This window comes from Gastrolobium bilobum, unplaced genomic scaffold, assembly GCF_033153095.1.
Source record: "Gastrolobium bilobum isolate Gb01-03AN ecotype WA unplaced genomic scaffold, APGP_CSIRO_Gbil_v1 utg122753, whole genome shotgun sequence".
Classification (NCBI taxonomy): Eukaryota; Viridiplantae; Streptophyta; class Magnoliopsida; order Fabales; family Fabaceae; genus Gastrolobium; species Gastrolobium bilobum.
In genome coordinates this window covers 16,161-38,317 of record NW_026898599.1, presented here as the reverse complement: position 1 = coordinate 38,317, position 22,157 = coordinate 16,161, and the positions used below count along the sequence as shown (strand labels likewise).

General features: G+C 37.7%; 1 protein-coding gene and 1 non-coding gene across 2 annotated transcripts; one reads left to right on the top strand and one right to left on the bottom strand.

The window, feature by feature from the left end:
- Nucleotides 1-404: 404 nt before the first annotated feature.
- Nucleotides 405-510, bottom strand: LOC133317583 (small nucleolar RNA R71). Its single transcript, XR_009752343.1, has one exon. It is a non-coding gene; the product is annotated as a small nucleolar RNA R71 (small nucleolar RNA).
- A 9,163-nt stretch (nucleotides 511-9,673) lies between these two features.
- Nucleotides 9,674-12,787, top strand: LOC133317582 (probable terpene synthase 2). Its single transcript, XM_061519440.1, has 7 exons — nucleotides 9,674-9,877; nucleotides 10,386-10,674; nucleotides 10,765-11,137; nucleotides 11,253-11,471; nucleotides 11,601-11,739; nucleotides 12,030-12,278; nucleotides 12,370-12,787. The coding sequence occupies exons 1-7, from the start codon at nucleotides 9,749-9,751 to the stop codon at nucleotides 12,655-12,657; spliced, it is 1,686 nt and encodes a 561-aa protein (XP_061375424.1). The 5' UTR covers nucleotides 9,674-9,748; the 3' UTR covers nucleotides 12,658-12,787.
- Nucleotides 12,788-22,157: the final 9,370 nt, after the last annotated feature.

Below are 22,157 nucleotides of genomic sequence, written 5' to 3'. Positions count from 1 at the left end.
TGCAAGGATAGAGAACCCACCTGTCATAAATGACAATGATAGGTCCATGATGGACTTCATCATACCTGTGTTGGATGAGTTAGATCCAAGCATAGCTCAACCTGTGAATGGAGTGCCCTTTAAGCTAGAACCGGGGATGTTCACCATGCTCTAAAACATGGGGCAGATCCATGGGTTGTTGATGGAAGACCCACACAAGCACCTTAGAAATTTCATAGAAGTGGCCAACACTTTTAGGAATCCCAACATCTCGGATGATGTGCTAAGATTGAAGCTTTTCCCTCATTCACTGGCTGACAAAGCCAAAGAGTGGTTGAACTCCCTTCCATCCAACTCCATAACCAATTGGCACGCCCTTGCTGAGAAATTCATTATGAAATTTTTCCCCTCCAATAAGATAGTGCAAACTAGAGGTGATATTGCTAACTTCATGCAGAGGGATGGTGAGACATTAATGGATGTGTGGGAGAGGTATAAGAACCTTCTTAAGCAATGCCCCAACCATGGTTTGCCATCTTGGGCAGTGTTACAAACCCTTTATAATGGTCTGAATACTCAAAACAGGGCCTTGGCAGATTCTGCTGCTAATGGCATGTTTATGACTATGTCCTTTAACCAAGCCCATGAGTTGTTAGAACAAATGACTCAAAATTATGCCTAATGGCCTGAAGAGAGAAATTAGCCAAGGAGAGTGGCTGGTTTACATGAGATAGACCCTGTAACAGCCCTTTCAGCCAAGTTTGATGCATTGTCCAATTTAGTGAGAACCCAAGGACAAACCATTGAGGCAAGATTGTCTCAACCCCAAGTTCCTGTACCTACACCTCAAATACCTGTGACCCAACCTCAAGTTAACGCAATAAACACAAGTGTAACTTGTGTTTGCTGTGGTGGGCCCCATTTGTATGATAGCTGCCCATCCAACCCAGAATCTGTGTTTTATGTGGGAAACCAAAATAGAAACCAAAATAATTTTCCCAATAACTTTAACCAGGGATGGAGGCAGAACCAACAGCCTCAATATTTCCAAGGGCAAGGGCAGCAAGCTGGCCCTTCTAATGCCCAAACAAAAATACCTTTTCCTACCCAGAATTACCAACAAACTTCAAGGCAACAAGCTGTTGTTCAACCTAGTGAGATGCCTATTGCTCCACCTTCTTCCTTAGAAGCTTTGTTAAGGGAATATTTGGTTAAAAATGAGACCAAGCAAAACAGCTTGGAAGCTGTTGTGCAAAGTATTTCAGCATCCTTGAGGAACATAGAATCCCAACTAGGCCATTTAGCAAACACTATGAATACCAGACCTCCTGGTACCTTGCCTAGTAACACTGAAGAGCCTAGGAGAAATAAAGAGCAATGCAATATGATAGAGCTTAGAAATGGCAGATCTGTAAATCAGCCAGAAGCTGTGGTTAGACCTTCCACCGTAAAAAAAAAGAGAAGAAGAGAACATGCAAAAAGAAAAAGATGCAAATTCTGAACCTATTCAGGATTTTGTTGTTCATAACAGCCCCCAAGGGGCAGCGCATAGTGACCCCTTGCTCATTCTGGTTGAACCAGACAATCAGCCCCCTATAGATGAGCCTTTAGGGAATAATTCCATGGAAAAATCCACTTCAAGGGGTTCGGCCCCTAAGCCAAATAATGAGACACCTGCTGCCTCAAAAAGACCTCCACCACCTTTTCCTCAAAGGTTACAAAAACAGAAGCAAGATAATCAGTTTAGGAAATTTTTAGACCTCCTAAAACAGTTGCATGTCAACATTCCATTTGTGGATGCATTAGAACAAATGCCCACTTATGTGAAATTCATGAAAGAAATTCTTTCAAGAAAAAGGAGGCTAGAAGAGTTTGAGACTGTTGCTCTTACACAAGAGAGCAGTCAATATCTACTTAGTAAGATACCTCCTAAATTAGGAGACCCAGGAAGTTTTACAATCCCATGTACCATAGGAGACCACTACATAGGCAGAACATTGTGTGATTTAGGTGCTAGTATCAACTTAATGCCATTGAGTGTGTACAAAAAGCTGAAAGTAGGAGAGCCTAATCCCACCACTGTCACTTTACAGTTGGCTGATAGGTCCTTAGTTTATCCGGAATGGAAAGTAGAGAATGTCTTGGTGAAGGTAGATAAATTCATTCTACCTGCTGACTTTATTATTTTGGACTATGAGGAAGACCGAGAGGTGCCTATAATTTTAGGAAGGGCTTTCTTAGCCACTGGTGGGGCTGTGATAGATGTTAAGGAGGGTGAGTTGGCTATGAATGTGAATGGTGAGCAAGTAAAATTTAATATTTTGAAAGCCATGAAATACCCAAGAGACATAGAGGAGTGTTCTAGGCTAGATATCATTGACTGTGTAGTCAAAGATAAATTTTTGCATGAGTCTGCATTGGACTATTTACAAATTTCTGGTTTTGAGGGTCTTGAAATCAGTCAAACTGATTCAGAGGAAGTGGTTAAATGGTTAAATTCCAGATCTGATGTGGTTTGGAAAAATAAAAATTTTGAGTCCTTAGAATTGGCCAAGAGAGGGTTAAAAATTCCCAAACCCTCAATTGAAGAGCCCCCTGTGTTAGAGCTCAAGCCTCTGCCTAATCACCTTAGGTATGCTTACTTAGGAGAACAAGACACCTTGCCTGTTATAGTGTCCAACCTGCTCACTATGTTAGAGGAAGAACAGTTGCTGACTGTTTTAAAAAAATTTAAGAGGGCTATAGGTTGGTCTTTGGCAGACATAAAAGGAATTAACCCTTCCTATTGCACACATAAAATCCTTTTTACTGACCCAACCAGCAGCTCTAGAGAGCAGCAAAGAAGGCTTAACCCAATCATGAAAGAGGTAGTAAAAAAGAAAATTATTAAGTGGCTGGATGCTGGGATCATATATCCTGTTTCTGACAGTAATTGGGTCAGCCCAGTACAGTGTGTCCCTAAGAATGGTGGGATCACTATTGTGGAAAATGAAAAAAAAGAACTAATACCCACTAGGACTGTCACTGGTTGGAGGATCTGTATGGACTACAGAAAACTCAACAAAGCCATTAGGAAGGATCATTTTCCTTTGCCTTTTATTGACCAAATGTTAGATAGATTGGCTGGTAAGGAATATTACTGTTTTTTAGATGGCTATTCAGGGTACAGTCGAATAGCCTTAGCCCCTGAGGACCAGCCAAAGACCATTTTTACTTGTTCCTATGGCATCTTTGCTTTTAGGAGAATGCCCTTTGGGCTGTGCAATGCACCAGCCACTTTTCAAAGGTGCATGATGGCCATCTTTACTGACATGATAGAACAGTTTGTGGAAGTCTTCATGGATGACTTCAGTGTCTTTGGGGACTCTTATGATGAGTGTCTATGAAATTTGGAAAAAGTCCTTAAGAGATGTGAGGAGACCAATCTAGTCCTAAATTGGGAGAAGTGCCATTTTATGGTAAGAGAAGGCATTGTGTTAGGACATAGGATATCCAAGGCTGGGTTAGAGGTTGATAAAGCCAAGATAGACCAAATTGAAAAATTGCCACCCCCTGTTAACATAAAGGGGATAAGGTCTTTCTTTGGGCATGTTGGTTTTTATAGGAGGTTTATAAAAGATTTTTCCAAAACCTCTAAACCTCTTAGTCATTTGCTGGAAATTAACACCCCATTCCATTTTGATGAGGCTTGTCATAAAGCCTTTGAGGAGCTAAAATAGAAATTAATTTCTACTCCTATCATAATAGCCCCTGACTGGTCACTGCCCTTTGAGTTAATGTGTGGTGCAAGTGATTGGGCAGTGGGGGCTGTTTTAGGACAAAGAAAAAATAGAGTTTTCCACTCTATTTACTATGCCAGCCGAATATGTCCCCGATGAATATCTAGATATTCTGGGTTTCGAAGAACAGTGAAAGCACTGTTCATACAGATTGTCATTTTGGGTTGGTGGACCCATGATCGACTTATGTGGACTTCTGTAGTAATTAAACTAAGTCAGAATCGAGTGATTAAGGGCTTATGACTTTGTGAGAAGTCTAAAGACGTAAAACGTAAAGGAAGAGCGTTGTTTTTGAATCATATGCTTGTTGTCCATAAATATTGATAATATTGTTGGTCCAAACAGATTGTGATCTTGCTGTTTGTGGACTCTGAGGTATTGTGGACTCTTGGCTTGGATAGCTAGCTTGCAAGGTAAGCTTTTGTGTCCTCGGTTTACCCATTGTCTGTTCCACCATGTCCCATGGGGGGATGGTTTATATGCATGATGTGTTTTCATGTATTGCTTTGCTGAAATGCTATTGAACTGTTAAGTGCAAATGCTATATGATATGTATGTGGTGTTTCGTCTAAACAGGAAGTCATGGGGTATTCCTGTGGGCGGGTACAACATGGGCTGGTATTTATGTGGGTAATAGACGTATTCCTGCATTTCTCTGATCAGTAGAATAGTTATAACACACATGACATGAATATCTGTTGCATTGCACTATTTTGAGAACTTATACTGTTAACTGCTTTTGGAACTTGTATTGCACATGTAAGTGAGCTTGGGGTGGAAGATCCTTGAGGACCCCTTGTCTTACTGAGATTTCTTGTTTAGAGATCTCACCCCATGTTTGGGGACGCTTATTTCAGGTTCAGGTATTATTGGGGCTGATGCCTCTAGCGGCAGGAGGCCAGAGCTTAGTTGATGATTATTGCTGTTTAATATGCTGACATGTTGAATGCTGGATATTCTGCTGATGTTATGTTTTTAGTTGCTTTTATTATGCTGTTGATGTTGAGACTTCTGTTGGGCTTGTGCCTTATTTGGGTGAGCATGTGGCTTGTCCATGCCACTTTATGTTAGTACTTTGAGTTGAGTTGTATAACTTAGTAGGTTGTCCGGTCTACGTGTTGTGGCTCCGTGACTAGAGACTTATATATGTTATTTTAATTAATGAGGTATTCAGTTAGCTATCTTTTGCAATTTACATACAGGCATGGTTTTATTTAAATGATTAAGTAATCAACTTGGCTAAGTATAATGACGTCATAATTGAAAATAAAAAGATATTCCGCATTTTTAAATTAAGCGTGGCTTAATACGATGACATGATAACAAACCGGATATATACTGGGTGTCACAGTTGTCACAACCCAACTCTCAAACTCAGCTCTCAAAACTGACTTCACACAGTGGCAAGAACACAGAATATGCACCCTCACCCCCTCACAATGATAGCTCTCAAGTGTATACAAGCTCGAAGGTGAAGAACTCAAGCAAAGTAGACAACTTGGTCAAGAAAATGGTGAAGACAATAGAACCAAGCACCAGCTGACCAGCCCCTCAAGAGTCACGTATGAAGAGTGTATGGCCTAGGGTTTAGTGTCAAACTAATGTATATATAGTCACTTAAGTCTTAATCGCACAGTATTAACGCTAATTGTTACGCTTAGCATTTTGATCCCAAACTTTGGAATTAGAACCTACTCATTTTTCTAAGATTTGTCATATTTTTATTTTATTTTTCGCAGCAGCTTTCCGGTACGCGCTTTTCCATAGCCAATATCAGTTCTGGCACCAGTTTTCATTATTTTAACTTGAAACTTGTTTTACAAGTCCTATATATTATTCTAGTGACATAAAAACACTTTTAATAATTTTCTGGGATTCTTCACCGGTACGCATTTATACCGAGTAGCAGAACCGGTATCTGCACTTTTCGTTCGAATTATTAAAGCCTCATAATAATTATGTGGATCCATTATGGAATTATTTCTAAATTTCTCTTAATTAATTAATTAACTTCCTTAATTAACGGTGCGAGTTCTTACAATACGATTCCCTATATATAATGCTTTCAAACTATAAATCGACATAGTTTTATATGACTGCACAAATCCTCAAGTGCAGTGACTGTACATCCGCTAAACCCATATATATATGTATATATATATGGCAAAACGATTTCTGCAGCTGCTGTACCTACAGCAACCAATGATCCGCGTCCGAATCCTAGGATACAGCAACGGATCCTGAGTTTTTTTTTTTTTTTTTAAAAAAAAAGAGCCGTGGGGCCCACTTTTCTGTGTCAGCTGTAGATAACACTATCTACGGCTGCTGCAGAAATGTTAAGCCCTGTATATATATATATATATATATATATATATATATATATATATATATATATATATATATAGGAAAATGGTTTGTCATTTTAAAAGATGTAAGTTGTGTCATTCTTTTTTTTTTGGTAAATAAGTTGTCATTCTAGCTGCTCACAACTATGTACTCCCAGGAGTACATAGTTATAATATTAAAGCTGTACTTTTTTCTCTCTCCTCAGAAGATGTCAGCTAATGTGGAAAGTAAAAAGGTATAACTTTAATATTATAACTATATACGCTGAGAGTACATAGTTAAAAACAGCTAAAACGACACAACTTGTGTCCTTTAAAAGGACAAAATATTTTTCACATATATATATATATATATATGGGAAAAACTATTCTCATACTACTTGAGATAAATTGTTCCTACTTCACACCCTTCGATAACTGTGCCACCTTTTTTTCAGGTGGTGGAGCTCACAAATTTGTCTCTATGACATAAGATAACTTGAGATTAATAAAACACTATATATATATATATATATATATATATATATATATATATATATATATATATATAAACTATTATCATGTTATATGAGATAAGTTTTCCTTCCTACACATCCTTCATAACCGTGCAACCTTTTTCTTTTCTTTTTTTTTTAATTTTTAGGTTGTGGGCCCCATCACCATGTTAAATTAAGTGTAAGATTTATTATATATATATAGGGAAGAATTATATTTACAAACTTTTACAAATAAATCTTAACGTAGATTTCCGTCAATTTAACGATAATAATTTAACACAATAAATTATAACCGTTAAATTGACAGAAATCAATGGTTAAGATTTAGTTGTAAGAGTTTGTAAATATATAGAGGAAGATTATTCTTACAACTTAAAAATTTTACAACATCTTATAACAATTTTTTACTTTTGATTTCCGTCAATCCAACGGTTATAATTTATTGTGTCACATTTATTAGATAATTATAATTTATAATCATTAGATTGACGGAAATCAACGATGAAAAAATAGGTTGTAAGAAGTTGTAAAACTTTTAAGTTGTAAGAATAACGCTCCTCTCTCACACATACACACACTCATATACACACACGCACGCACACACACACACACACGTGTATATATATATATATATATATATATATATATATATATATATATATATATATATATATATATATATATATATATATGGACATGATCAATTTATATCAGTGTAAGAATAATAAATCTCACGCTCAATCTTCACCTTTGATTTTCGTCCATCAAACGACTGTAATTAATTAGGTTATTCTCATTAATTAATTATTAATTTCCAATAAATTATAACCGTCAGATATCAAAAATCAACGATTAAAATTGAGAGTAAGATATATATATATATATACATATATATATGAGAATAGTTACGTTTACAATTTTTTTTGTTTACAACCTCAACTATGTACTCCGGGTAGTACAAATACTTTCGACTGCTTCTCGCAGAGTACATAGTTGATGAGGTTGTAAAGAAAAAAATTATAAATTCAACCCTGCCCATATATATATATATATATATATATATATATATATATATATATATATATATATATATATATGAGAATAGTTACGTTTACAACTTTTGTTTACAACCTCAACTATATACTATGGGTAGTACAAATACTTGAGACTGTATTTCCTGGAGTACATAGTTGAGGTTGTAAAGAAAAAAATTATAAACATAACTTGCCCATATATATATATATAGGAAAAAATATTTCTACAGTCAATTTAGATAAAGTTATCTACAGCTACCCAAAAACTACGTCGTTTTGATTAATAAATGGTGTTTCTGTGGTGAATTAATGAAGAGTGTTTTAGTAAAATGTATATGATAAAAAATAAACATAATTACGAAAATACCCTTCATTAATTCGCCTAAAATTAATGAGTGTGACCCAATAAATTACAACCGTTAGATATATAGAAATTAATGGGCAAAATTTAGTGTAAGACTTATTATTCTTATATTTTTGTAAGTTGATCTACCCACACACACATATTTGTGTAAGTTGATCGTACCCACACAAGCAACACACGCACGCGCACACACAAAAGAAACCATGCATGCTTTAAGGTTGACCAAATTTTTTTTTTTGAGTTTATCTCCTTAAAAATCTTTAAAATATAATTAATTAATTTATATTTGAAGGATACTATTTAAAAATTATTTAATAACAAGAAATAAAATTATCTAATGATAAAATATTTAACAGTCATATATTTTTAGTTAAAAGCAAAAGAATCACCTCACCAAAAAAAAAAGCTAAAGAATCAAGATACTTTAAATGAAAATTGAACGGAATAAAAGTGTATATAGTTACATAAATGGTCATTATAAATCAGACCATAACAGTTGGAAAAAAGCCAAGCGCGCTCGTTCAAGATAACAATCTTGTTTTTCAAGTTTTTCACGTTAAATAAATGGTCACTACGATAACAATATTGTTCAAGATAACAATAATGTTCGCTAGCGGGGATATTGATAAAGATTATATTTTTAAATTTTTTGTTTACAAACTCTTATAAATTACACTACGTACTACGAGTAGTACATACTTCTTGACCGTATACTACTCGTGATACATAGTATAGTTTGTAAACAAAAAATTTGTAAATATAACCTACCTCATTTATATTCTTTATTCTTTTTTATTTTTAAATTTTAAAGTGTTATTTATCTTTATTTAAAACTTTAAAACTTTAAAACTTTAATTTTTTTTCTTAGCTATTTTATTATTTAACTTCGTAACATCCTCCTTTTATCACATACTAATACTAGAGTCGTTTGGGTAGAGTGTTTGCCCCAAGGGTTTGAAGAGAGCATAAGGTACAATAAACGGAGTTAGTTGGTACCCAAATGAAAATCCTTATTGGAGATTCTATCATAGAGATAGAGAAGTGCATTTCTAACTGTTGAGGGTGGGACTCTGTGTTGGAGAGCTTCAGCCACAAGGAGCCTATCATAATTGGCAGCTGGCACAATATACAAAGAGGTTGGCATAGGAAATAGCCAAATATGTAGAGTGTGGAGCAGACATGAGAGGTGAATAAGAACGAAAGGAAAAGGACATGAGGAAAAACGTGACATGTAGAAAAAAATATGCTCTATGTAGGCACTTTGAAAACAAAGTTGTGTTTCTAAAGTTGTTTGATTAAGTTTTTTTGAAATTTTCAGACAATTACTATTTTTTTAATTCAAAATTAATTTTTTTCAACCTAAAATTATATATATATATAGTAAAAAAAAATTCTAAAAATCAGAGAGGAGTGGTGGCCCACCCTAATCTCTCCTGGGTCCGCCTCTGGTTATCGATGGGATTAGTGAGTGATTCTTTTTATAAGAACCATGTGTTAAAACAGGTATATTGAAGTGGAATCAATTATTGTACGGACATAAAAAAAGTCCATATTCTTTTTAGTTCCGAAACCAGGTATTTTTTTCATGTTGCAATTCCTCTTTACCCAAGAAACTCCTATAAATATAGACACAAAAACAAGCTCTTCCCCATTCAAAGCACTCAAGTGAACTGATTATTAGTTTATGTAGCCATTTAGTGTACCCAATATAGTTTGAAACAATAGTCTCAATAACCCTGAAAGGAAAACTATGTCAGTTTCAGCAATTTCATCACTAGTTACTCCAACCCCTCACGCCTCCTCCGGTTCTCGGCGTTCGGCAGATTTTCATCCCACCGTTTGGGGGGATTATTTTATTCAATATGCTTTAGAACCTATGGTAATATAACTTTATTCTTGTTAAGCTTTTTTACATGTGCAATATAGATATATGTATGCATATGATTCTAACATGCATATACGTGATCTAATGGACATAATTAATCATTTTGAGCCACACATATTTTGTGTATGTATCTAGGTGTATATCTATATGAAGTATAACTTTTTTTCCCTCTCAATTTTAATTACTTTTTATTTGGATTGATCTAACACCGACCCAATTAATTTTGGATAAAGGTGTTATATTAATGTTCAAGTATATATCTGTTGGAATATTCAAATGTGATAAAGTTTCACATAGTTTGATAACGGGCTAAGCGAAAATTATATAAGTGGGAGGATTCATATAATTCCAATGCTTTAAAATTTTGGGTTGAGACATTGTATCGAACCCGCTTGATGTAGCCTGACTCATTGATAGTGGTCCACTGCCATGAAATCCCGCTAACCCGCCTGACAATATCTTTATTGATATTACTAACACATCACATAAGTTATACGTGCAGGAAGTGGATGAAATAACGAAGAGACAGATTATAACACTAAATGAAAAAGTGAGCAAGATGCTAGTGCCTATAAATGCTAAGGCCTTTAGGCCCTTGACACAAGCTAACTTGATTGATTCAGTCCAACGTTTGGGATTATGCTATCATTTTGAACGTGAGATTGGTGAAGTGTTGCAACACATTCACAATAGTTATGTTGAAAATGGTATAATAACTCTCAATGAAGACCTCTATTCTCTTGCCCTTCTCTTTAGGTTACTGAGGCAACAAGGATATTACATTTCGCCTGGTAGGCCCCACCTTATCTATTTTTATAACATTTTAATTGTACAAGAAGTTAATTTATGAAGTTAAATTGTGGTTGGTTAATAAATCTCAGATGTTTTCAAGAAGTTCAAGAATGAGGAAGGAAAGTTCAATGAAACAATTATTACTGATGTTGAGGGAATGCTAAGCTTGTATGAAGCTGCACATCTCAGGATTCATGGAGAGGACATATTAGATGAAGCACTAGGTTTCACTTCCTCACATCTTGAGTTAATGACCACCCAATTGAGTCCTTCTCTTGCTGCAAAAGTCAATCATAGCTTAAAGCGGCCACTACGCAAGAACGTGTCTAGATTAGTGGCAAGGCATTACATTTCTACTTACGAGGAAGACCCTTCCCATGATGAATCTTTGCTATTATTTGCCAAATTGGATTTTAATATGCTCCAAAAACAACATCAGAAGGAAGTTGGAATTATTTCAAAGTAAGTTTTTAAACCACATGCACCACTTTAATAAATAATTAGAAAGCATTAATTTGTTTCACATGCAAGTCACTCATGTCTTGGTTATAGAAATTGGTCGTGTTTAATGAATTAGGTGGTGGAAAGATATGGATTTTGCAACAAAAGTACCTTTTGCACGCGATAGGATTGTGGAAGATTATTTTTGGACACTGGGAGTGTATTTTGAGCCCCAATACTCACTTGGTAGAAGGCTAATGACCAAGGCCATATCCATGGCATCAATTATTGATGATATATATGATGTTCATGGTACATTTGAAGAGCTCCATGTTTTCACCGAAGCAATAGACAGGTTTGGGGTTTAATTAAATTAACTACGAAATGTTCATTTTCATTTCCTACTTGAATTAATTAAAATTTTAGAAAGAGTTAAATTTGTTAACCTTTTGATGACCTTTTAGATAATTAATGGACATTTTAGGTGGGATATCAGCTGCATGGAATTTCTGCCAGATTACATGAAATTTTGCTACCAAGCACTCTTGGATGTTTTTCAAGAAATCGAACAAGAGATGGCCAAGGAAGGAAGAGGATTCTGTGTAAAATATGTCAAAAATGAAGTAAGACTCTGACTCCATTTTTCTTGAAGAGTTATATTTAATTTTTTTGGTACATAACAGCTTAGATTGGGGGAGATCACACCCATGTCAAAAAGGGAAAACTGAGAATCGAATCCAAGCCACAATTAATATGACAAAAGGTTCAACCAGATCTGCCAACCTTCGTTAGCGAGAGTTTATTTATTTAGACAGGATCTAACTAGGAACAAGGAATTTTAATACATAGTTTATGTCTCCAAATTAATGTGTATAACTTTCATTTGTTATTGTAAATTATATTGTGATATCAGGTGAAAAGGTTGGCCAAAGTCTACTTTGTTGAGGCCAAATGGCTCAATAACAATTATACACCGACAATGGAAGAGTACATGGATAAAGCACTTTTAAGTTGTGGTTACCATTGTCTCACAGCCGCAGCCTTTATTGGGGTGGGATGTATTGCTACAGAAGAGGCCTTCAAATGGTTAACCAATGACCCTAAAATTGTTACAGCTTCAGAAGTTATTTGTAGACTCATGAATGATGTTGTTTCCAACGAGGTAATTAATCATAATTAATTAGAATCAACTTCCTTCCTTATTTATTTATATTACAATATGTTTGATAGTTTCTTCCCTTTATTTTGACTAGATTGAGCTGAAGAGAGGAAATGACGTGTCTTCTATTGAGTGCTACATGAGGCAACACGGTGTCACAAAGCAAGATGCCATTGAAGAATTAAATAGACGTGTGACAAGTGCTTGGAAGGATATCAATGAGGAATTCCTTGACCCTACCGAAATGCCAAAGCCTCTCCTAAGGGTAGCTCTCAACCTATCACGTGTAATTTATGTTCTTTACAAAGATGAAGATGGCTACGTTCACTCTAAAGGATCAACAAAGGATGACATTGCATCTCTTCTCTTGAATCCATGCTAGCTCACTGTGAGAATAATTTAGGATGTACTGCGCTTCTTCAACTGCCTTATGAATATGAGTTATTGCAATATATGTTTTTTCTTTGGAAATATTCCAATCGGTTCATCGCTTCGCAACTAATCCGATTCGGGGCGGGTCCAGGATTAAGACTTTAAACCCCTCCCAAAGGTGATACTGGGAGGATTCGAACACATATTGCAATATATGTTGACTTGAATGTATTGGAACTTCTAAGATGATAATAAACGATCTATTAAACAATGAAATATTAATATTTGTAAACAATCACTTCAACCTAAAATTTTAAGGTATTTGGTGAAGGTGTTTTTTAATGATGTATATTATTCTATTACATATCCCCTCACCCAAGAAAGTTTTGGGCTTAAAACGTGGATGTTGCATAGGCCTATTTTTTTTCTTTATGATTTACCAAATGCTTATTTAATTCCACAAGTGGAAACAGTAAGGATCGAACTCGTGATCTTAGGGTCACTGAAGACTCTAATATCATATAAAGAATCACTTCAACCCAAAAATTAACCAATGCAACATCCACATGATTTACCAAATTAGCAAACAATTACTTCAACCCTATTTTTTTTCTTTATGATTTACCAAATGCTAATTTATTTTGTTGCCTCAGAAAGTTCACATGCGATTCAAAGAAAACCACGTTTGATAAGGATTTTTAAAAAATTTGCTTAGGATTCTAATTTGCATGAGAATGTGATATTAGTATAAAATTTTATCCAAATTACCACTTGAGAATATCACCCAGAGTGTGATATTTTGAATTAGCTGGAAAAAAAAATTGGAGAGCAAAAATTTGGACACAAATATCCCTGGAACAGCCTGCCAAAATTTGATAGGCAAGAGTTAGGTAATTTTAACCCATTTTTCTAGCAATATTTTATCCTCAACCAAAAATAGACTCAAGGAAACTTAAACCAATTTTTCAGATAATATTTTAGTCTACCAAATAATTTTTTTTTATCATTCCAGAAAATTTATTTTTTCATCATATCCCAATAATTGTGATTTACTGATAAAACAAATTTTCTCCTCTACCAAACTGACAATATTCCTTTACGAAGATTCCTTGTACGCCTTAATTGACAACATTTCCTATAAATTATAGTAAAAGAACAGTTATCAATTATCAATAAGGTTGACACAGGTAATCAAAACCCATGCATGCATAAAATCATATAAAATTTCCACCGTGGACCGCCCTCAGCCACCAAGACTTCGCTGCTGCAGCTGCGCACCACTCATTCCGACAAACATTTGAACGACTGACCCAAAGGGCAGAACTCTGATCTTGTCATCATCATGTGTTTGGATTGATTTCGGTATTATCTTGAGTTTTTTGTTCGGAAATGCTATCGCATGATGTATAAAAGGAATGGACCAGAATTTGTCAACAAGTAAAATGAATAATTGAAGCGATGTATTTTTTATAGTAAAATGTTATATATATATATATATATATATATATATATATATTTTAGATTTACCATTTTTATTATTTAGTAAACAATGTTCATTATTAATTATGTAATATTTGATACAAAATTTGTAAATTTTTTTTATAAAAATTGGATATTTTTTTCAAGAGAATGGCATCACCAAGGTTCCCATATCCCAACTCTCAAACTCAGCTCTCAAAACTGACTTCACACAGTGGCAAGAACTCAGAATATGCACCCTTACCCCCTCACAATAATAGCTCTCAAGTGTATACAAGCTCAAAGGTGAAGAACTCAAGCAAAGGTGACAACTTGGTCAAGAAAATGGTGAAGGAAGATAATAGAACCAAGCACCAGCTGACCAGCCCCTCAAGAGTCACGTATGAAGAGTTATGGCCTAGGGTTTAGTGCCAAACTAATGTATATATAGTCACTTAAGTTTTAATCGCACAATATTAACGCTAATTGCTACGCTTAGCATTTTGATCCCAAACTTTGGAATCATAACCTACTCATTTTTCTAAGATTTGTCATATTTTTATTTTATTTTTCGCAGCACCTTTCCTTTTCCATAGCCAGTATCAGTTCTGGCACCAGTTCTCATTATTTTAACTTGAAACTTGTTTTACAAGTCCTATATATTATTCTAGTGACATAAACACACATTTCATAATTTCTGGGATAATTCACCGGTACGCATTTATACCGAGTAGCAGAACCGGTATCTGCACTTTTCGTCCGAAAAGCGACTTTCAGCATTATTACTCACTTACTATAATTATTAAAGTCTCATAATAATTATTAGGATCCATTATGGAATTATTTCCTAATTTCTCTTAATTAATTAATTAACTTCCTTAATTAACGGTGAGGGTTCTTACATTCACCCCACCTTTTTAGGATTTTGCCCTCTAAATCAGAAAACATACATGTCTCGAAGCGCGGGATACTGCCGGAGAAGCTCGTCCTCTCGCTACTAGAATTACCCTTCAGGAATTCTTCTCGTTCATCGTACTCTGACCATCAAAATGATCTCGCTCCTCAGCTGCTTCTCGCCACGATCGAGAAACTTGAGTGGTCCGACGGGAGTTTTTAAGTCCTCCCGAACCTCCACAACATCCGGTTGTACAACGTGCGAAGGATCCGCTACCAACTTGCGAAGTTGAGACACGAAAAACACGTCATGGGTGTTGGTCAAGTTCGGAGACAAGGCAAATCGGTAGGCAACAGATCCTACCCTACCACGTAACTGGTATGGCCTAATGAATCGCGAGCTTAGTTTCCTCACTCTGAGTTCCCGAACAACACCATTGACAGTTAAAGTCTCACAAACACGTGCTCACCCTTACGGAACTCCAGTGGACGATGCTTAACATCAAAGTAGTTCTCCTGGCGACTCAGCGCCTGCTTCAGTTTTCCTCTGATCATCTGAATCGGCTGGTGGTAAATTGAACAAGGTCCAAGACAAATAACTCTTTATCTCCAACCTCAGACCAACAGGTAGGAGTTCTACACCTCCTACCAAATAGCTCCTCGTAGGGTTCCCTGCCCAGGCTAGCAAGGAAAACACAGTTGCACAAAAACTCAACTGATGCCAGCCTATCCTATGTTGGGCCCTGCTCCAAGGTGCAAGCCCTCGACATGTCCTCCAAGGTCTAAATGATCCGCTCAGTCTGTCCAACAGTCTAAGGGTGATAGGCTGTACTCAGTAGCAACTGAGTTCCAAAAGCTCTCTAAAGCGCCTCCCCGAACCGAGAGGTGAACTTCGGGTCCCTATCACTGATGATACTCTCGGGCACCCTCTGAAGACTCACGATATCGCGAATGACCGGTTTGGCCAACTGCTATGAAGAGAAACTCACTTGTACCGAAAGAAAGTGGGCAGACTTTGACAATCTGTCCACAATGACCCAAATAGAGTCAATACCAGCCTGAGCCTTAGGCAAACCCACCACGAAGTCCATGGAAATGCTCTCCCATTTCCACTGCAGTACCTCAAAAGGTTGAAGCTTACCAAACGGCTTCTAGTGTTCAATCTTCACTTTTAAGCACAAGCAACAAGGTTCTTCCTTCTTCCAAGACACACTGTCCTGGTTGTTCACACGATCCCGGCACTCTCTTAGCACTTGCGCTTATTGGATTTTCTCCAAAAATTCATTCTCGACTCTTACAATCTTCGCCTCGAGAAGTGCACCCCCAAACAAAGAGGTCACCGTCAAAACTCAAAGTTTCATAATGACATCAAAACGTCATCCGATTCTCTGGGATCATCAGTCACTTTCTCAATAGAGGTGACCTGACCCCACATCCTCTAAACCACACAAAACTTGAGTGAGTTTGGTCCCATTCCATGACTCTAACCTCGACAAGACTTACAAATTATAATCAATATCCTCAAAATAAATTCATATTCATTTCACAGTACGAAATCATGATCACGTTCATTTCAACCAATACATGTTAGTTAACATACTAATTCACATAGTGACATATACCTTAGTTCACGTACACCTGCAAAATTTTCAATTCCAATATCATAATAAATCAAAAACTCAATGCAACAGTATACCTCAATCTCCATGGCATCTGCAAAATCGAGAGTCAATTAAAGGTGAAATAATATTGATGCATTACCACAGTTTATCGTACTCATGTCATGCTTTACACTACCCATGGTGTTAACATGCCAACTACTTACGAGACATATCTATAATCAAAAAAATAATCTAGAGTCATGGAGACCACTCAACCCACAAGCTACATGTACATGCACTGCCTCGCATATACAAGATAGCGCGTGGCCTTTCCACAAAGTCCAAGTATTACACACTTAGCTTCCCTGAAGAGAATTTCACATACTCAAACAGAGCACCATCACGCTTAAGTAATGGCGTAAGGCATCTTGCCTCAATAACAACATGACCGGTGCTTCCCATGGAGACACGCTCAGTCAGATGAAGTCTTTCGCCGAAAGATCCTTAATTTGCTTTCCCAGCTCTGCCAACTCAGTTGGCGACATCCAATATGGAGCTAAAGAAATAGACCCCACACCAGGAAACAAGTCAATGGAGAACTCTATCTCCCGCTGTAGCGGAAACTCAGGAATCTCCTCAAGAAACGCCTCGAGGAATTCCCTCACCACAAGAATGCCAGTGACATCCTCTTGTGCTCCACTCACCAAACCTCCCAACATGACATATCTGAATGCCTCTGCACTCAAGGATCTCCTAGCCTGCAATAATGATATACAAGGCGAGGAACTGGCTGTGGAGTCACACGGAGACATCACCACACACTAGGAACAACAAACAATCATCACGCAATTTCTGGACAGCAATCCATGCCCAGAATGATTTCCAAATTAGCCATCAGCAATCCTATCAGATCTACCGAGTAGTCACGGCCATCCCACTGAAACACGACATCTCGATGAACAGTGGTAGTATCACACCTTTCTCCGGTGGCGGTAGTCACCCGCAACGGTGGAGAAAGCACAGACATGGACAACTCAAGCCCCACAGCAATCAGGGTTGCAATACAAGAATGCATATCCCCGGAATCAAAAAAAAATATCAACAGTAATTCCACCAATGGAAACATTACCTCTGATAAGGTTTGGAGCTCTATCCGACTGCTGCCTATCCAGGACGTAAACCCGTCCAGTGGTCGGTGGCACTGTAGGGGCCTCAGTAGGTGGAGTAGGAATCATCCGAAGAGGGGCCGCCTGAACTACTGCAGTCCCGGCCACTGAAGTAAAACAATCCTTGGCCATGTGGCCACTCTTTCCACACTTGAAGCATATTAGCTCCCCAGTAGCACAACGTCCCATATGCTCCTTTCCGCATCCCGTACATAAAAGAGTGGAGGAAGGTCTAGCAAAACCTCCCTGCTGTGTAGAGGTCCTCTTAAACTGACCAGGCACCTGCCTAGCCGCAAACTGCTTCCCTTTGCCTTTTCCAGCAAACCTTCTGTCTTTCCAGGAAGGGGAACTGCTCGTTCCCTTCGTCTCAGCAATCTTGGCGCTCTTGGCCTTACTCGAGTTGCAGAAGTTCTCGATGTCCCGACACTGCTGCACCAGTGTCCCGAAGTCTCTCGAAGCAGAACCAGCGAGATAACCAGCAACATCCTCATTAAGTCCCCTACGAAACTTAGCAGCCAAGAAGATCGGAGTAGGCCTCTCCATCCGAAAGTGAGCGAACTTAACCAGCTCATTGAACTTGGCCAGGTACTCATCAATAGACAACGAGCTCTGCACCAACCTGTAGAATTCCCCATGCTTCTTCTCCTGCGCATCATAAGGGAAGTATCGACCCAGAAAGCAATCCTCAAAGAATGACCATGTCATAACATGACCCTGCATCTCAAAAGCATGAGAGGTGTTCATCCACCACTCATTGGCATCGCCCTCTAGTATGTACGTAGCGAACATCAGCTTCTGTGGATCAGTACACTGCATCACTCGGAAAATCTTGTCCAGCACCTGAAGCCATCTCGCCGCAGCAATAGGATCATAAGATTCATCAAAGGAAGGTGGCTTATGCTTGCGGAAAGCATTAAGCCGACGATCAATCACATCACGGTCTTCAGCAGGCTCCACATAGGGTTCCATCACCCCAGTGAGTTCACCAGTGCCCTCAACATGGCTCTGGCTCTCGCCCTGAAGACTAGGTGGAGGAGGCGGTGATGGCGGTGGAGGTGGTGGCGGAGGGAACTGACCAACCGCAGGGCCAGCCCTCATCTCCTCCAACATGACCCTCATCATGGTCATGTTCGCCAGCCGGTTCCCCTCAAGAGCATCCTCCGTGGCCTTCTGGTTCGCCTCTCGAGCGGCGTCCATCATTGCCACGTTGGCCAATCTAGTGGCCTCCTGCATCTCAGCCAATGCAGTCAGGATTGGGTCGGGTTGACCCTCAACAGTCTCGCGGGTTCTCTTAGGTATTACCATGATTCTGCACAAGTTACACAAATCATGAGTTGATCAGGCCCATGCAGTGTGATCACATATGCATCATCATAATAACACTCAACGGAGCAAACACACAAGACAGACACAACCAAGCATCCTAGTTATTGCAATACATACATGTTTTTCCCCCGGACCATTGCTCTGATACCATAAAATGTAACACCCTGTGTTAACCCGGTTTGTTAACATGTCATCGTATTAAGCCACGCTTAATTAAAAATGAGGAATATTCTTTTTCTTTTCAATTATGACGTCATTATCCTTACCAAGTTGAATTACTTAATTCATTTCCAAAACATTGCCTGTATGTAGTTTGCAAAAGACAGCTAACTGAAATACCTCATAACATAAATAACATAAGTATGTCTTTTGTCACGGAACTACAACACATAAACCGAACAACCCTGATAGTTTATACAACCCAGTTAAACTTAAACATAACAGAAATCAAAGTGGCATGGACAAATCCCATGCTCACCCAAATAAGGCATCAAACCCAACATAAGTCTCAACATCAACAACATGATAATAAGACGGAAAACATAAACAGCATCCAATCCAGTCATGTCAGCATAAATATAACAATAATCATCAACTAAGCTTCGGCCTCCTGCCGCCAGAGGCATCAGCCCCCAAATTACCTGAACCTGAAATAAGCTCCCCCAAACGTGGGGTGAGATCTCTAAACAAGAAATCTCAGTAAGACAAGGGGTCTTCAAGGACTTCCGCCCCAAGCTCACTTACAAGTATAATATAAGTTCAAAAGCAATAATTTCAATGTATGTTCATGTTAAGGCATATATATCATGACAGTATAATCTCTTGTTTAACGAGCTAAATACTATAACTCATTAATCATGTGATGTATGTAGATGCGGTTCGACTGGCCAGGGAACAGGATAGGGATTATGCACGTCTGCGACCCATCTAAACATAAGAGTCGCAATCTTATGCCTTACACACCAGAGTCGCTGTCTGATTGTGTAAGTAAGCAACATCACTTCCATGCCTTACACACTAGAGTCGCAGTCTGATTGTGTAAGTAATCAACAGACATATTCACATATCTCAGGCATATATCAATGCATATAACATTTTCATAAAAGCATACCATGCATATAAACCACCCTCCCATGGAGGTCGGTGGAACAAACAACAGATCAATCCGAGGACACGAAAGATTACCTTGCAAGCTAGCTATCCAAACCAAGAGTCCACACAAGCTCAAAGTCCACAAACAGCAAGATCACAATCTGTTTGGACCAATAATCACATCAATATACATACTCTACACGCACATGACATAAAGACAACGCATTTCCTTTACGTTTCATGTCTTTAGGCTTCTCACAAATCCACAAGGCCTTAATCACTTAGATTCTGACTTAGTTTAATTATTACAAAGGTTTAACTTAGCCACTATAGGGTCCACAAACCCCAAACATCATTCTGTATGAACAGTGCAATTACTGTTCTTCGAAAACCCGAATATCCGGATATATGTCGGGGCCATATCCTCACAAGACTCCATATTCGGATATGCATATCCGGATATCATATCCGGATATCCATATTCGGATATCACAAGACTCCATATTCGGATATTTCGCGACAGAATGTAGTTTCTGCATTTCGCGAGATATCACTCCAAAGGTTGGGTTTTTAACCTATTCCAATGTTAAGCATGCATTTTTTTTGTTTTAAGTCCACATACCAGTTGGTTACTTGTTTCACTCATTAAACATGCCAAAACACCTCTTTTAATCATTAAAACTCATGATCAAAGGTTCAACACTTACCCAACGCTTCAAACTCAGAAAAGAAGGCTCTTGGAGCTCACTTGAAGCTCCCAAAGATGCAGACCAAGAAGGTGCACGAAAATGGCACACAAGACGAGTTCTTTCTTCACAAAGGTGACACTTTGAAGCTCAAAATGCCATCACCAAGGTTCCTGTAAGAACCTGCACCGTTAATTAAGGAAGTTAATTAATTAATTATTTGAAATTAGGAAATAATTCCATAATTGACCCTAATAATTATTATGAGGCTTAAATAATTACGGTAAGTGAGTAATAATGCAAAAAGTCGCTTTTCGGACGAAAAGCGCAGATACTGGTTCTGTTACTCGGTATAAATGTGTATCGAAAAAGAGTTCCGGAAAATTATAATAAATGCATGATAATTCCTAGAATATTAAATAGGACTAGTAAAACAAGCTTCAAGTTAAAATAATGAGAACTGGTGCCAGAAACTGATACTGGCTATGAAAAACGCGTACCGGAAAGGTGCTGCGAAAAATAAAATAAAAATATGACAAATCTTGTATAATTAAGTAGGTTAAGAATCCTGAGTTTGGGATTAAAATGTAAGCGTAGCAATTAACGATAATAATGTGTGTTTATGACTTAACCTCATATATATAGTGCTTGGCACTAAACCCTGGGCTGATTCTTCAGCCACTATACGTGTGTTTTGGGGCCAGCTGCTGCCACCTTCACTTCTTAACCTCTTTGGCTTGAAAATCTCCCAAGTTTGCACCTTTCTTCTCATTTCTCTTTATCTCTAAGCCTCTATACACTTGAGAGTTGGCATTTTGAGGAGTTGTGGGTTATATTCAGAATTTCCAGCCACTGTTGGTTGGGGAGTAAACTGAGTTTCCTTGTTTGGAGTTGTTGGAGCCTTGTTCTTAGTTGTAAAAGCTCCAAGTAGCTTTTTGTGTGAAGGGAGAACTCATTTTGTTGGTCCATTTTCGTTCCCTTCAAAGTCAGTACCTTGGAGTTATCGTGTGAGCTCCAAGAGCACCTTTGGTTGGCTGTTTGAACCTTAGGTAAGTGTTACCACCTTTTTTTAGTAACACGGTGTTACCACCTTTGATCATGAGTTTAATGGGTTAAAGTTGATGTCTTGGCATGTTTAATAAGTTAAACAAGTATGTAATCTGAGTACGAACCTTAATGTGCCTAAAAATGTAGTCTTGAACGTTTTGAAGTGGTAAAAGATGAACCTTTGATGGATATCTTCGCGAAATGCAGAAACTGCATTCTGTTGCGAAATATCCGGATAGG

Excerpts from the sequence above, each read along its gene's own strand:
- LOC133317582 (XM_061519440.1), top strand. The coding sequence starts at position 9,749 with ATGTCAGTTTCAGCAATTTCATCACTAGTTACTCCAACCCCTCACGCC. Across the intron at positions 11,138-11,252 it reads GAAGTTGGAATTATTTCAAA|GTGGTGGAAAGATATGGATT; the intron begins GTAAGTTTTTAA and ends TTAATGAATTAG. Across the intron at positions 11,472-11,600 it reads TTCACCGAAGCAATAGACAG|GTGGGATATCAGCTGCATGG; the intron begins GTTTGGGGTTTA and ends TGGACATTTTAG.